Source organism: Bubalus bubalis, chromosome 7 (assembly GCF_019923935.1).
Source record: "Bubalus bubalis isolate 160015118507 breed Murrah chromosome 7, NDDB_SH_1, whole genome shotgun sequence".
NCBI classification, from domain to species: Eukaryota; Metazoa; Chordata; class Mammalia; order Artiodactyla; family Bovidae; genus Bubalus; species Bubalus bubalis.
The window spans coordinates 54,043,778-54,060,676 of NC_059163.1; the positions used below are offsets into that span (position 1 = coordinate 54,043,778).

The following is a 16,899-nucleotide window of genomic DNA, read 5'->3' on the forward strand; positions in this document are numbered from 1 at the left end:
CTTCCAAAGCTATATCAGTGAACAACTGTATTTCATTTAAGATGGACTTCATTAAGTGTTTCGATGGATTTTGTTATAAAAATCAAATTACTTCTGAATAATATAATATGGATGTTAATGTATAATTTTTACCTTCATAAATATGGTGAGTCATAAAATTAGAAGTATTTAAGCTGAAAAGTATTCTAATCCAACATGTACAACAGTAGCAAAATAACAAAGTGAAAAGTGAAAGTGAAAGTCACTTAGACGTGTCCGACTCTTTGCAACCTCATGGACTATACAGTCCATGGAATTCTCCAGGCCCGAATACCAGAGTGGGTACTCTTTCCCTTCTCCGGGAGATCTTCCCAACCCAGAGATCAAACCCAGGTCTCACGCATTACAGGCGGATTCTTTACCAGCTGAGCCACAAGGGAAGCCCAACAATACTGGAGTGGGTAGCCTATCTCTTCTCCAGCGGATCTTCCCAACCCAGGAATTGACCTGGGGTGTCCTGCATTGCAGGTGTATTCTTTACCAACTGAGCTACCAGAGAAGCCCACAAGTGAAGTGAGTCACTCAGTCATGTCCAACTCTTTGTGACCAGGCCAGAATACTGGAGTAGGTAGCCTTTCCCCTCTCTGGGGGATCTTCCCAACCCAGAGATTGAACCCAGGTCTCCCTCACTTCAGGTGGATTCTTTACAAACAGAGCTATCAGGGAAGCAAATAAGTAGGCAACATTAAAGACATATTCAGTTCAGTTCAGTCGCTCAGTCAAGTCCGACTCTTTGCGACCCCATGAATCCCAACATGCCAGGCCTCCCTGTCCATCACCAACTCCCAGAGTTCACTCAAACTCATGTCCATTGAGTCAGTGCTGCCATCCAGCCATCTCATCCTCTGTCGTCCCCTTCTCCTCCTGCCCACAATTCCTCCCAGCATCAGAGTCTTTTCCAATGAGTCAACTCTTCGCATGAGGTGGCCAAAGTACTGGAGTTTCAGCTTTAGCATCATTCCTTCCAAAGAAATCCCAGGGCTGATCTCCTTCAGAATGGACTGGTTGGATCTCCTTGCAGTCCAAGGGACTCTCAAGAGTCTTCTCCAACACCACAGTTCAAAAGCATCAGTTCTTCAGTGCTCAGCCTTCTTCACAGTCCAACTCTCACATCCATACATGACCACAGGAAAAACCATAGCCTTGACTAGACGGACCTTTGTTGGCAAAGGAATGTCTCTGCTTTTGAATATGCTATCTAGGTTGGTCATAACTTTCCTTCCAAGAAGTAAGCTTCTTTTAATTTCATGGCTGCAGTCACCATCTGCAGTGATTTTGGAGCCCCCCAAAAATAAAGTCTGACACTGTTTCCACTGTTTCCCCATCTATTTCCCATGAAGTGATGGGACCGGATGCCATGATCTTGGTTTTCTGAATGTTGAGCTTTAAGCCAACTTTCTCACTCTCCTCTTTCACTTTCATCAAGAGGCTTTTGAGTTCCTCTTCACTTTCTGCCATAAGGGTGGTGTCATCTGCATATCTGAGGTTATTGATATTTCTCCCGGCAATCTTGATTCCAGCTTGTTCTTCTTCCAACCCCTGTTTTTCATGATACACTCTGCATATAAGTTAAATAAGCAGGGTAACAATATACAGCCTTGACGTACTCCTTTTCCTATCTGGAACCAGTCTGTTGTTCCATGTCCGGTTCTAACTGTTGCTTCCTAACCTGCATGTAGGTTTCTCAAGAGACAGGTCAGGTGGTCTGGTATTCCCATCTCTTTCAGAATTTTCCACAGTTTATTGTGATCCACACAGTCAAAGCCTTTGGCATAGTCAATAAAGCAGAAATAGGTATTTTTCTGGAACTCTCTTGCTTTTTCCATGATCCAGCGGATTTTGGCAATTTGATCTCTGGTTCCTCTGCCTTTTCTAAAACCAGCTTGAGCATCTGGAAGTTCACGGTTCATGTATTGCTGAAGCCTGGCTTGGAGAATTTTGAGCATTATTTACTAGCATGTGAGATGAGTGCAATTGTGCGGTAGTTTGGGCATTCTTTGGCATTGCCTTTCTTTGGGATTGGAATGAAAACTGACCTTTTCCAGTCCTGTGGCCACTGCTGACTTTTCCAAATTTGCTGGCATATTGAGTGCAGCACTTTCACAGCATCATCTTCCAGGATTTGAAATAGCTCAACTGGAATTCCATCACCTCCACTAGCTTGTTCATAGTGATGCTTTCTAAGGCCCACTTGACTTCACATTTCAGGATGTCTGGCTCTCGGTGAGTGATCACACCATCGTGATTATCTGGGTCATGAAGATCTTTTTTGTACAGTTCTTCTGTGTATTCCTGCCACATCTTCTTAATATCTTCTGCTTCTGTTAGGTCCATACCATTTCTGTCCTTTATCAAGCCCATCTTTGCATGAAATATCCCCTTTGTATCTCTAATTTTCTTGAAGAGATCTCTAGTCTTTCCCAATCTGTTGTTTTCCTCTATTTCTTTGCACTGATCACTGAGGAAGGCTTTCTTTGGAACTCTGCATTCAGATGCTTCTATCTTTCCTTTTCTCCTTTGCTTTTTGCTTCTCTTCTTTTACAGCTATTTGTAAGGCCTCCCCAGACAACCATTTTGCTTTTTTGCATTTCTTTTCCATGGGGATGGTTTTCATCCCTGTCTCCTATACAATTTCACAAACCTCCATCCATAGTTCATCAGGCACTCTGTCTATCAGATCTAGTCCCTAAAAAATATTTCTACTTCCTCTGTATAATCATAAGGGATTTGATTTAGGTCATATCTGAATGGTCTAGTGGTTTTCCCTACTTTCTTCAATTTAAGTCTGAATTTGGCAATAAGGAGTTCATGGTCTGAACCACAGTCAGCTCCTAGTCTTGTTTTTGCTGACTGTATAGAGCTTCTCCATCTTTGGCTGCAAAGAATATAATCAATCTTATTTTGGTGTTGACCATCTGGTGATGTCCATGTATAGAGTCTTCTCTTGTTTTGTTGGAAGAGGGTGTTTGTTATGACCAGTGCATTTTCTTGGCAAAACTCTATTAGTCTTTGCCCTGCTTCATTCTGTATTTCTAGGCCAAATTTGTCTGTAACTCCAGGTGTTTCTTGACTTCCTCCTTTAGCATTCCAGTCCCCTATAATGAAAAGGACATCTTTTTTGGGTGTTAGTTCTAAAAGGTCTTGTAGGTCTTCATAGAACCATTCAGCTTCTTCAGCATTACTGGTTGGGGCATAGACTTGGATTACTTTGATATTGAACGGTTTGCATTGGAAACAAATAGAGATCATTCTGTCGTTTTTGAGATTGCATCCAAGTACTGCATTTCAGACTCTTTTGTTGACCATGATGGCTACTCCCTTTCTTTAAAGGGATTCCTGCCCACAGGAGTAGATATAGTGGTCATCTGAGTTAAATTCACCCATTCCAGTCCATTTTAGTTCGCTGATTCCTAGAATGTCAACATTCACTCTGGCCATCTCCTGTTTGACCACTTCCAATTTGCCTTGATTCATGGACCTAACATTCCAGGTTCCTATGCAATATTGCTCTTTACAGCATTGGACCTTGCTTCTACCACCAGTCACATCCACAACTGGGTGTTGTTTTTGCTTTGGTTCCATCCCTTCATTCTTTCTGGAGTTAACAGTAGGTTTCTACCAAGTGTGCTGTCATTCTAGTCAGAATCACATAACTCACAAAGTCAGCAGGGTGTTCTCCAAAGGAAAAACTAGGCGCTGACAGGAAAGAAAAATGAACCTGGATACTGGGGAGCAATAAATGCCCATTACAAGAATTAGGAATAAAGGATAAAACCCAAGAAAGTGCATTCCTAAGTGCACAAATGCCAAGAAAAATAGATCTTTATTCCTGAAGGGAATTAACCTTTCTGTGACTACATTGGTCTTAGAAAATCACATTAGCATCTACTATCATCTGCTTAATTTTTTGCCTCTCTGACATCTCTTATTCTTTCTTTGTGAATCATTACTTGCTTATTAATTTTCCCATTCTAATTTCTTTGATTCTTAATATTAGTTTTAGATTTATTAAACACTTGAAATAAATATTCATTTATTTGAAAGGGAGTTCGTTATGTTTGGAACAGTATCTTTTCCAAAATTCTGTGATTATTTCTCTTTGGCAGTTGTGGAATATTTTCTTTCTTGCTCCCAAGGAAAAAATTATCACATTAAAGAGGATAATAAGAATAAACTCTTTTAAAGTTATACTAGGAAGATGAAAAAATATACAACTGTTCAAAAAAAAGTTTAAGACTCTACTGAAAAGAATCTCTGTAGATTGCAGTAGATTTAAACTTACAATCAAATGTGTGAGCAGAAATTATTGTTGTTGCTGACAAGTGTAATCATAATAATCATAACTAATAATATTTATTGAGAGTTTGCAACTTGCCCCTGCCTGTGTTAACTGTTCCTGTTCAAAATTCTGTTTAATCCTCACATTTTATACACATTTATATACACATGTACATATATGTTATATTTACCTTGATATAGGTATATTATGAAGTGTAGGTATATTATGGAACACAGAGAAAAATAAAATTAAGTTGATGAGATCAAGATAAAATACATACTACCTAAGAGACAGGTAAAAATTTTATTTTTGTTTTATGCATAAGTGAGCTGAGGATCCTTGCAGTTAGACAACTTGTGGCAGAATATATGTAATTCATAGGAAATTTTTCTATAAAAATTAATTATATTCGTAGGGTAAACTTATATTGTATAAAAATTTATTACATTTTGAAATTATTATTATAATAATGTACTAATTAACTACCACTCATATAAATTTTCATAATTTCAGGTGTATATTATGTTTTTGCTAACATTTACTTGCTATCAAACTGAAAACTTGTAAGTGTTCAGTAATAATTCTGCTAAATTCCGATTTTTCTTCTAAGACAAAAGTGGAAGCTCATAAGAAATAGCCAAATTAAAAGTCAAGGATAATTATGTTCATATTAATGAAGGAAAACCCTGTAATTTTCTTTTCGTGTCATAGGACATATTGAACTCCTTAAAATTCATTCAATGAAGCAGAATTTTATGCCCACTTTCGTGTGACTGTGGCTCATAAAATAGAAGCAGCATGGTCTTTAAAGGGCAGATGATCTTGAACAAATCTTATATGGTATTAGCAAAAGGAGCATGTAGAGAACACTGAGCAAAATGTATTTTTAAAAAATTAATGGAACACAACATGTATTTTTTCTGCCTTAATAAGAGTAGTAATTTATAGTATAAAGACATTAAACTGAAATATAGACTGCCAAAATAATTACCTGATAAACACTGATAAAAAAACAACCCATTTCTCTGTCAGCAGAGGTAGAAAATGATGACATATCTCTTGGCTCATTAGCAGCTCTGTTTAGCTGAAAAATATTTGCTGGAGGTTGTAAATAAATATTGTTTAATGTTTCCAAACAGATACACCCTAACATCAGCACTTTAGATAACCATAAGTAGTCTTTTAAGAAATGAAAAGTAATGAAAGGAAATGGGGTTGAGACAACTGATTTTCCACATTTGATCTGTTACATATTAAATGTGTGACTGTGCAGAAGTCACTTAACCTCTTGGAGCCTCTATTTTTATATTGAAAAATTGCAGTAATGAATGACATAATCATATGTTATGCTTAGATTTACACAATTGAAACACTGGTTTCTGAGTAAGCTAAATTAATAGTAGTGATCATTCATCCATCTATGTAAACTTTCATCCTTTAATTTAACATAAATATGTATGCATAATTGTCAGATAGAGGGCAACTTTTTCAGATATAGCTGTTGAGCAACTCACAGTCTTTTGACCTTTGACAGATCACCAGAGAGATTAAGAAATTACAGATGGAATTTCTTCTTCTTATTCCCACTGCGAGTTGCAGTCAGCAACCACAGAAGAAACTTTGTCCCTATTTGGCAAGCTACTGTGCCATTAATGGTATGATTTTTACCGTCTTGATTATGTAAACTTGTATGACCACCTACTGGATCTGCTACTTTGAAAGGAGTATTTCACTTTATTGAATAGAAGTCTAAGTGGGAGAACAGAGGAGTATACATCGGGGTGATGACAGTTGAGATGGAGAGAATTGGTTAGTGGGAGATATGTTTTACAGATAGAATCTATACAATTCACCAAAGGATTAGATAATTTCTGATTTGAATGAGTAGCTTGTGATACCATCTCCCGAAATGGAGAAAACAGTGTTGGATTGGAGAAGGTAGAAGGTAAAAGAAAAGTTTGGATTATGTTAAATTTTGAATTGTCTATATGATATGAAATAGTTTGAAGCTGAGAAGATAGGCGAGGGCTGCATATGTGACATGAGAAACTCTCTCTATACAGATGGTTTATCAAGCCAGGGGAGTGGGTGAGATCACCTTAGAAGAGAGTTTAGAGAGAGGACAGAGAAAAGGGAGGAAAGATAAAGGGAAGGAGAGAGGGAAAGGAACAGAAACTGGCTATGAATAGAATGTGGTGCTCTTTACATCAGGTGAGAATCTTTATTCATATTATCCCAGCTTTTTTGATCATTCAGAACACAGAAATAAGTAAATGAACTAAAGTAATTCATTGATCAATTATAATATCAATTTCAACTCTGTCCTTCAACATAAGTAACTAAGTGTTAGTTGCTCAGTCGTGCCCGACTGTTTGCAACCCCATGGACTGCAGCCCACCAGTATCCTCTGTCCATGAGATTTTCTAGGCAAGGATACTGGAGTGGGATGCCATTTCCTTCTCCAAGGGATCTTCCCAACCCAGGGATTGAACCCAGGTATCCTGCGCTGCAGGCAGATTCTTTACTGACTGAGCTACAAGGGAGCATTATAACAATTGGATGATTCATTAATGGAAAAGATTTAAATGCATGTTTTATATACATATGGTGTTACATGTATAAGAGTAGTTTCAATGTATTTTGATATATGTATTAAAGGGGGTGACAGAGGATGAGTTGGTTGGATGGCATCACCAACTCAATGAGCATCAGTTTGAGCAAACTCCAGGAGACAGTGAAGGACAGGAAGCCTGGTGTGCCACTGTCCATGGGGTCACAGAGTCAAAAGTGACTGAGCAACTGAACGACAGCAAAAGTCACTTGTCAGGAGAGTGAAGACATTTGGTCTTCAATGTTTCATACCTTATAGCTCACTTGAGGTTTAGATTAATTTCATTTTTATATGCCATTTCAGTTCACATTTTTTCTGCAATTCATCTAATCAAGCTGGTTTCCATAAATTAAAAAAACTAAGTTGAAAAATACAAAACCACAAAGTAAGTTTAAAATCCAACTAAGTGAACTAAGATTGAAAATATTATTATCTTTGGCAAACATTTCAGTGACTTTATACGTCAAAAGAAAGAGTGTACTCTGAGTTCTTGCTGTTATAGGAAGGGACCTAGCTTCTCACATAAAGGCCTTTGAAAGAAGAAACAGAAAGTATGATAATCTAAATTTGGCTACCATATAACGATCTGGCCTTTTTCCATAAACTTGATCCTTAGGATGGGGAAGTCATTAGGATTCTATAAATTATCTTCAATAATTATCCCTCTCTTCTCCCTCTTGAAAGTGAACGTTAAAGTCACTCAGTCATGTCAGACTCTTTACAACCCCATGGACTATACAGTCCATGGATTCTCCAGGCCAGAATACTTGAGTGGATAGCCTTTCCCATCTCCAGGGGATTTTCCAAACCCAGGAATCGAACCCAGGTCTCCTGTATTGCAGATGGATTCTTTACCAGCTGAGCCACAAGGGAAGCCCAAGAATACTGGAGTGGGTAGCCTATCCCTTCTCCAGTGGATCTTCTTGACCCAGGAATTGAACTGGGGTCTCCTGCATTGCAGGCAGATTCTTTACCAACTGAGCTATCAGGGAAGCCCAAGATGGAAAGGGGGGGCAGTTTGTCTTATTTTATTAAAGGTCCATCTAGTCAAAGCTACTACTACCAAAGCTACTACTGGTTTTTCCAGTAGTCATGTATGGATGTGAGAGTTGGACTATAAAGAAAGCTGAGTGCCAAAGAATTGATGCTGTTGAACTGTGGTGTTAGAGAAGACTCTTGAGAGTTCCTTGGACTGCAAGGAGATACCAGTCCATGCTAAAGGAAATCAGTCCTGAATATTCATTGGAAGGACTGATGCTGAAGCTGAAACTCCAATACTTTGGCCCCCTGATGCGAAGAATGGACTCATTGGAAAAGATCCTGATGCTGGGAAAGATTGAAGGTGAGATGAGAAGGGGACAACAGAGAATGAGATGGTTGGATGGCATCACTGACTCAGTGGACGTAAGTTTGAGTAAGCTCCAGGAGTTGGTGATAGACAGGGAAGCCTGGCATGCTGCAGTCCATGGGGTCGCAAAGAGTCGGACATGACTGAGCAACTGAACTGAACTGAGTCACTCAGTCATGCCTGACTCTGACCCCATGGACTGTAGCACGCCAGGCTCCTCTCTCTATGGATTTCCCAGGCAAGAATACTAGAGTGGTTTGCCATTCCCTTCTCCAGGGGATCTTCCCCACCCAGGAATCAAACCTAAGTCTCTTGAATTTTAGGCAGATTCTTTACCAGCTGAGCCACCAGGGAAGCCTCTTAGCCAATAGAAACTAAACCCTATAAAAATCTTCTTCCCATATATCTTTTGTACCTGGTTGGTCCTCTTCACCTGCATTGGACCTTTCCCAGTTCAGACAACTTCACATCATTTCCCTGGAATGAACTGTCTTCTTACTTCAGCACTGGTCTGGTCCTGATCCCTTCAATTCATTCTTCCCTCAGCTGCCTAGACTTTTCTACCAGTTGTCCCACTTCCACTGTTACCCTAGTCCAAGCTACCTTTATATCATGCATTTGTTACTGGCACAACATCCTCCTAATGAGTTTCCCTTTTCAATTTCTGTGTAAGATTGATCATACCCCATGCTTAAAACCCTGCAGTGGCATCTTATTTCAATTATTATAAAATCTATACTCCTTGCCAAGGCTTTTATGATCTGGCCTTTACCTCTACTTTTAACCTCGTCTTCTTCAACTTTCCTTTGATTCAAAACCATAACCACATGGCTTTTTTTTTCTAAGCTATAAACTGCTAATTTCTTGCCACCACAGAGTGTTTGCTTTATACCCTCTTCACAGTCTTTCAAATGGCTTCTTCTCATCAACCACGTTTCAATTCAAATGACTTTCTTAAGAGGACTTCACTGAATACCCTAATTTTCTCCCCTTTGAGTTCTCCATCTTAAGAGTTTATGCTCACTTCTTGATAGATTTTGGCTAATTTCTGACCTTGTTTTGGATAAATTGTGAGTTCTGGAGTTAGTCTACCAGGTTGCAAATAGTGGCTTTTTTCTACCATCTGGGCAAGTTATTTAATCTCTACTTATTTTTCTGTAAAATGGAATAATAATATTTTATAAGGTTGATGCAAAAGTTCAATGACTTAAACCTTCAATTCATAGAACTGTACCAGGCTAGTCATTGTTTTCTGTTGTAGATACAGTAGGATTGATATTAAAATATGTCTCTTGAAGTACAGGTCTACTTCTTGAAGTACAAGTCTACTTCTACTTCTTAGTTTGTCTACTTTTATAACTCCAAATCTAGAACACAGTCTGGTATTCAATAGATCCTCAAAAAAAAAAAAAAAAAAAAAGCATGATTTATTGTTACCTGACTAGTGACCTGGCAAAAGACAGCTCTGATTAAAGATTTTTGAATTCCAAATATTTTTAAACAGTGTGGAGAAATTTACTTTACTATCTGCCATTGGCTCTAGCAGAAATTTCCAAAGTGCAATGTAACCTTGAACAGCAGAATTCAGTTACTGAGAGCAAGATACATGAGAAATCTCAAGTACTATAAAGGAGAATCAGTAAGAAGCAGATCACAGGGGAACTTGACCTCCAGCCTTGATGCCGCTATTAGTGATGAAACCACCAGATCCAGATAGAAATTGCCTCCTTGAAGTAATCCTTGAATGTAAAGGGAACCAACTGAGGCAGTTTCCTGGAAGAAATGGATCTGGTGCTAAATTATTTGTGGCCCCAATTCCAACAAGTTATAGGGGGTAAGTTTCTACACAGCACCAAATAATTCTTGGGACATCATCTGGGTGTCCTACAATTCAACTCAATTCTTAAGAATCCTAATAGACTATTGGCTTCCTTCTCTCCTCCCATCAGATACCAGTATCAAGTCCAGGTTGTTACCTGTACTTCTGACCTATAAATTGGTACTTCTGACCTATAAATTGGCTATAAATTGGTGGTTCCCAGGATTGCCTCCTTCAGTTCAGTTCAGTTCAGTCTCTCAGTCGTGTCCGACTCTTTGCGACCCCATGAATAGCAGCACGCCAGGCCTCCCTGTCCATCACCAACACCCGGAGTTCACTCAGACTCACATCCATCGAGTTGGTGATGCCATCCAGCCATCTCATCCTCTGTCATCCCCCTCTCCTCCTGCCCCCAATCCCTCCCAGCATCAGAGTCTTTTCCAATGAGTCAACTCTTCGCATGAGGTGGCCGAAGTAGTGGAGTTTCAGCCTCAGCATCAGTCCTTCCAATGAACACCCAGGACTGATCTCCTTTAGAATCAGTTTATTTGCTACAAGGGTTCGCAGAGAAACAATATACTTACTGGATCACTGGTTTATTATAGAAGGATATAACTCAGGAACAGCCAGATGGAAGAAATGCATAGGGCAAGAGAGTGGGGAAGGGAGAGAAGCTTCCATGCCCTCTCTATGAGGGTGCCATTCTCCCAGCACGTCCACCTTCTGGGTTTGCCAACCCAGAAGCTCTCCAAACCCCATCCTTTTGAGGCTTTATAAAGGTTTCAGTAATCAGCATAATTGGTTGTCATTGACCTGCTGCTGCTGCTGCTAAGTCGCTTCAGTTGTGTTCGACTCTGTGCGACCCCACAGACGGCAGCCCACCAGGCTCCTCTGTCCCTGGAATTCTCCAGGCAAGAATACTGGAGTGGGTTGCCATTGCCTTCTCCTGACATTGACCACAGGCAATTAATTCAACATCCCAGCCCTCTTCCCTCCTCAGAGATTGAGAATGGGGTTGAATGTTCCAACCCTCTATTCACGTTATTGGCTCCATTGTCAACCAGCCCTCATCATTAGATGAGGTCCCCAAATCACCTGATTAACATACCAAGAGACACCTTTGTCACTCTCAACACTTAGGAAATTCCAAGGGTTTTAGGAGCCATGAGTCAGGAACCATGGACAAAGACCAAATATAATGAGAAACATGTTTTGGTCAACTAAATTACCAGATATATATTTTCCTTATAAAACACAATATCATAGATGTCTTTCAGTGATCAAGATTGGCTTAAAAATGGGGCAGAATATGCCCTATGAATGAGGAGTGCTCTAGATCATATTAGTATATCCATCTTGGGCTGTGATGGGGAAGTAAGAAGCAGGGAAAAAATCAGATGTAGACCATGGGGAGTCTTTCTCAGTGCTGTTTATATAAATTGAATGGTTCAGACTTGGATAAAATTGATCACACATTTTTAGATTGTTGCTAAGATTGTTATGTTAAGTTCATGTACCATATGTTGATTTTTACCACGTTATTAGAAAATCTTGTGAAGGCTGAATATATTCTTCTAGGCTAAGAAGCAGAGGGAGTGTTAGGCCTCTTTATTGTTAGCCTCAAATAAATGATTTTAAATCAGAGTTCAATGGTACATTAGTTACACAAGGAAGCTGAATCTACCATTTACTTTATCAAATTGTCTCTATACCATTCACTGTGTTTGTACACTGTAACAAGTGTTATAAAATACTGTGTTTGGCTTTTGGCAGTTTTTTTTTTTTTTTTTTTTGGCTGTAGCATCTGTTCAGAGTGTCAAAGTACAAATTTAGAAGCTTATATATAGACTCAGCAGGTCATCTTTTCATGAGCTGATTTGTTAAAAATTTCTCAAGTAAAGCTACATTTGTTGGAGGATCTTTCAACATAAAATAATATAAAGGTATGTGTCTGATCCTTCTAAAGAATTTGGTGTTTAAACAAAATACAAATCTAGGTTATATGAGGACTGCAAAACCAATAATCATATTAACATAAAGCTTTGCATGTTCTGAAAACATAGTGTGCTTTCTGTAAAATTATTGCCTATGCTTTATAATAACATATTTTCATTGACTGAAAAAGTTATGCTCTTAAATTCTAAATTTTTTAAATTGCAAGTTATTAAAAGATTTTATACTCTCCTAGTCTTGATTTTAGTTTACATAATTTATAGCTACTTTTATACATATTAGTAATGAAAAATCTTGATTTATTATATCAAATGTATGAGTCTAATTTTAGAGTAGCTTTTTGCATTTTTACTGAGCTGAAAAGTGATATATCTGATAATTGTTACTTGAATATTTCTGATTAATGAGGCCCTTAGAGTTCAAGCTGTTTATGCAATTTCATTTGAAATGTATTATAAGTAGTATACCCTAGATTATTATACGAACTACTCCTAGTGATTTTCAAATTCTTCTTTTGAAATAGAAAGCTTTTCAAAGGAAAATAAGGGTTAAAATGTTGAGTTGAAAAGATTTTTTACTCCATTTCTCTAATTTTCATCCAAAGGGACACTATTACCCACTTTGCTATTACTTTCTTCCCCAGCTTTTTCTCCTGTCAAGTCTTTGTTTTTCCCTCTGGTATTCTAGCCCTTAGGTCTCAATCAAGACTATATGCACTGCTCTTCATTCCCAGTAGTGAGTAGAAACTATGCAGAGAGTGTATGGAAACAGGCTCTTTTCCTGTAGCCAACTCAAGCCTTTCTTCCTCTGACTCAGCAGAAGCCCTGGTGCAGCAGACAGGGCAAGAGAAAAGGAAAATGTTCCAAACACCATTTAAGAATTAGAAAGTAGAACTGGAAGATTAGTTTTTAGGGTTTTATCTTTGTTTTGGGGAGTAGAGAGGCTGTTAGCACACTTTAAAGCTCTATGAATAAATGAAGCTTATATATTATTATCAGCCATTTACTTCCTGGCTTTGCAAAGAGTACAGATAGATGATGCACATACATACATACATACACACACACACACACACACACACATGCTATTCAGTTCAGTTCAGTTCAGTTGCTCAGTTGTGTCTGACTCTGTGTGACCCCATGAATCACAGCACGCCAGGCCTCCCTGTCCATCACCAACTCCCGGAGTTCACTCAAACTCACGTCCATCAAGTCGGTGATGCCATCCAGCCATCTCATCCTCTGTCGTCCCCTTCTCCTCCTGCCCCCAATCCCTCCCAGCATCAGGGTCTTTTCCAGTGAGTCAACTCTTTGCATGAGGTGGCCAAAGTATTGGAGTTTCAGCTTCAGCATCAGCCCTTCCAATGAACACCCAAGACTGATCTCCTTTAGGATGGACTGGTTGGATCTCCTTGCAGTCCAAGGGACTCTCAAGAGTCTTCTCCAACACCGCAGTTCAAAAGCATCAATTCCTTGGTGCTCAGCTTTCTTCACAGTCCCACTCTCAGTGCAAAAGTAATTGCAGTTTTGCATTGTTGAACTTTGCTGTTTGATATTGGAATACATTCTTAAATGTGATTATGTTATACATTACTTTAGTGTGCATTTATTGCTTTATGTTTTTTTGCTAATGACATTACTTTCTGTGTAATATATATATATACACACACACACAAATTGGGCTACAAAGTTTTGCCTCATCCTCTATATTCACCCGATCTCTTGCCAACTGACTACTACTTCTTCAAGTATTTCAGCAACTTTGCATGGAACACTGGAGAAGGAAATAGCAACCCACTCCAGTATTCTTGCCTGGAGAATCCCAGGGACAGAGGAGCCTGGTGGGCCGACGTCTATGGGGTTGCAGAGTCGGACATGACTGAAGAGACTTAGCAGAAGCAGCATGGAAAATACTTCCACAACCAACAAAGGGCAGAAAATGCTTTCCAAGAGTTCAGTGAATCCAGAAGCACAGATTTTTATGCTACAAGAATAAACCAACTTATTTCTTGTTGGCAAAAATGTGTTGATTATAATGGTTCCTATTTTAATTAATAAAGATGTGTTTGAGCCTAGTTATAATGATTTAAAATTCAAAGTCTGAAACTGCAATTACATTTCTCCCAACCTAAAGTGAAGTGAAGTAAAAGTAGCTCAGTTGTGTCCCACTCTGCTACCCCATGGATAGTCCATGGAATTCTCTAGGCCAGAATACTGGAGTGGATAGCCATTCCCTTCTCCAGGGGATCTTCCCAACCAGGGATTGAACTGAGGTCTCCCACATTGCAGGCAAATTCTTGACCAGCTTAGCCACCAGGGAAGCCCTTGCCCCAACCTAAGTATGTATAATGCATGTGTGTATATATGTATGTGTATATATGTATGTGTATATACACACACATATATATATATCATATATATATGATATATATTTTCTTGTGCTCAAAAATCACTGCAGATGGTGACTGCTGCCATGAAATTAAAAGGTGCTTGCTACTTAGAAAAAAAGTTATGACAAGCCTAGACAGCACATGAAAAAGCAGAGACATTACTTTGCCGGTAAAGGTCCGTATAGTCAAAGCTATGGCTTTTCCCATAGTCATGTATGGATGTGAGAGCTGGATTATAAAGAAGGCTGAGTGCCCAAGAACTGATGCTTGCTGGAGGAGACTCTTGAGAGTCCCTTGGACTGCAAGAGAATCAAACCAGTCAATCCTAAAGTAAATCAGTCCTGAATAATCATTGGAAGAGCTGATGCTGAAGCTCCAATACTTTGGCCACCTGATGTGAAGAGCCTATTCGTTAGAAAAGACCCTAATGCTGGGAAATATTGAAGGCAGGAGAAGGAGATGACAGAGTACAATATAGTTGGATGGCATCACCGACTCAATGGACATGAGTTTGAGCAAGCTCTGGGAGATGATGAAGGACAGTGCTGCAGTCCATGGAGTGCTGCAGTCCATGAGGTCGCAAAGAGTCGGACATGGCTGAGGGACTGAAAAACAACAAATATATATATATATATATATATATATACAACATATATATACAACAATATATATATATAAATATATATATTTAAAAACACATATATAGACGTATGTATATGGATATATATGGATATATATATATGTATATATATGGATATGTATGTGTATATCTATCTATGTATGTGTATATCTATCTATATATGTGTTTTTAAAGTGAGGAAATAACATTATTTAAGGGAAAATCTTCAAGATGTATACCAACTTTTAAACTTTTTCTCTTACACTGCTGAGAACAAGGTATTAGGTGAAGAATTTCTTTTTTTTCAGATAATTAAAATCAATTTTGGAGAAGGAAATGGCAACCCTCTCCAGTACTCTTGCCTGCAGAATCCCATGGACAGAGATGACTGGTAGGCTATGGTCCATAGGTTCACAAAGAGTCAAAGACAACTGAAGTGACTTTGCACACACACAGGCAAAGTCAATTTAGTTACAGTCCTGCTTAGTGAAAACTTCAGAAAAGTTAATTGAAGGTATATAGGTTTTGTAAATGGCTTTCTAACATACATTTCCATACCCTTCCCCCATTCAGAGAATACCTTGTTTTCTAATAGGAATCCAGCCATAATCATATTGTCTATTAATCCTGTAAATACCTCAAAAGAAATTTTATTGATTCCTAATCTTCTCCATTTTTCACTCATATTTTTCAGGATGTCAAACTTGGGACAATTTGACTCTGACTTTTACCAATCTAATTACACCATTGATAATCAGGAGCAGACTTGTAATGATTCTAATGCCTGTGGAAATCTTTATGGATCTAGAAAGTAAGTACTTGACATGGAGAAAATATATTCTCATTTTTAAAAGTCATAATATTTTGACATGGGGTTTCAGGTAGGGTGGTTTCCTTGGGGGAAGTTAAACCTCTCCCCATTATTTCTCAGTAAAATGTCCAAGAAGAAATGTCAGGAAAGGGCAGGGAAATGAATTCAGTTCTCCATGAATGCCTTTATTGCTGCAGGCCCATTTATAGGTGAAGGGCTTGTCTCCTCTTTTCAAAATATCACTTAACAGGGAGTGTGAATACAGGCCCTGGGCAAACAAAACATTTTCTTTTTACCTGATATTTTCCAGGACACCCCTCAAGAAACAGCTTTTATTCAATTTAATAAATATTTATTTAGTGCCTGCTTGTGTGTCAGGAACAAGGAAGGTGCTACAAACCCAAAGATAAAGAAAAAATCCATAATCTTTTCCCTTACAATATTTAAAAATTTATGTTGAAGGGGACAATTAAATATGCTATTATAATGCAATGTGGCAGTTCCTAAATGAAATCTAGATATACACAATTCAGGATGTGTTAGCTATTTAAGTTGATAGTTCAATGTGAGTTGAAAATTAAAGATGATTAAGAATTTAGTATTTATCCTTTACTAATGCCCCAAATAGGGCAGGTAGGATTAGAAGAATTTGGTTTAAGTTCTGTCTCTAGCATTCATTTTTTGTCGCATTAAGAAAGACAACTTCCCTGACTGTCTTAAACTGAGAAATAAGGATATTAATAATGAGTTAATAATAAGTTAATTCTCTACCTCATGAGAATTATCTGACAAGCAATTTTGATAATGTGTAGGAAAGTGTTGCTGCTAAGTCACTTCAGTCGTGTCTGACTGTGCGACCCCATAGACGGCAGCCCACCAGGTCCTCCGTCCCTGGGATTCTCCAGGCAAGAACACTGGAGTGGGTTGCCATTTCCTTCTCCAATGCATGAAAGTGAAAAGTGGAAGTGAAGTCGCTCAGTCATGCTCGACTCTTAGTGACCCCATGGACTGGAAAGTGTATGTGAAGGTAA

The 16,899-nt window shown here is 38.6% G+C and overlaps 1 protein-coding gene across 1 annotated transcript in view; it reads left to right on the forward strand.

The window, feature by feature from the left end:
* Nucleotides 1-11,905: 11,905 nt before the first annotated feature.
* YIPF7 (Yip1 domain family member 7) overlaps nucleotides 11,906-16,899 on the forward strand; it is a 33,448-nt gene continuing 28,454 nt past the window's right edge. Inside the window, exons 1-2 of the mRNA XM_045166297.1 lie at nucleotides 11,906-12,039; nucleotides 15,752-15,868. Of these exons, the coding sequence (XP_045022232.1) occupies nucleotides 15,753-15,868 (116 nt within the window). The 5' untranslated portion in view covers nucleotides 11,906-12,039; nucleotide 15,752. The remainder of the gene's footprint in view (nucleotides 12,040-15,751; nucleotides 15,869-16,899) is intronic.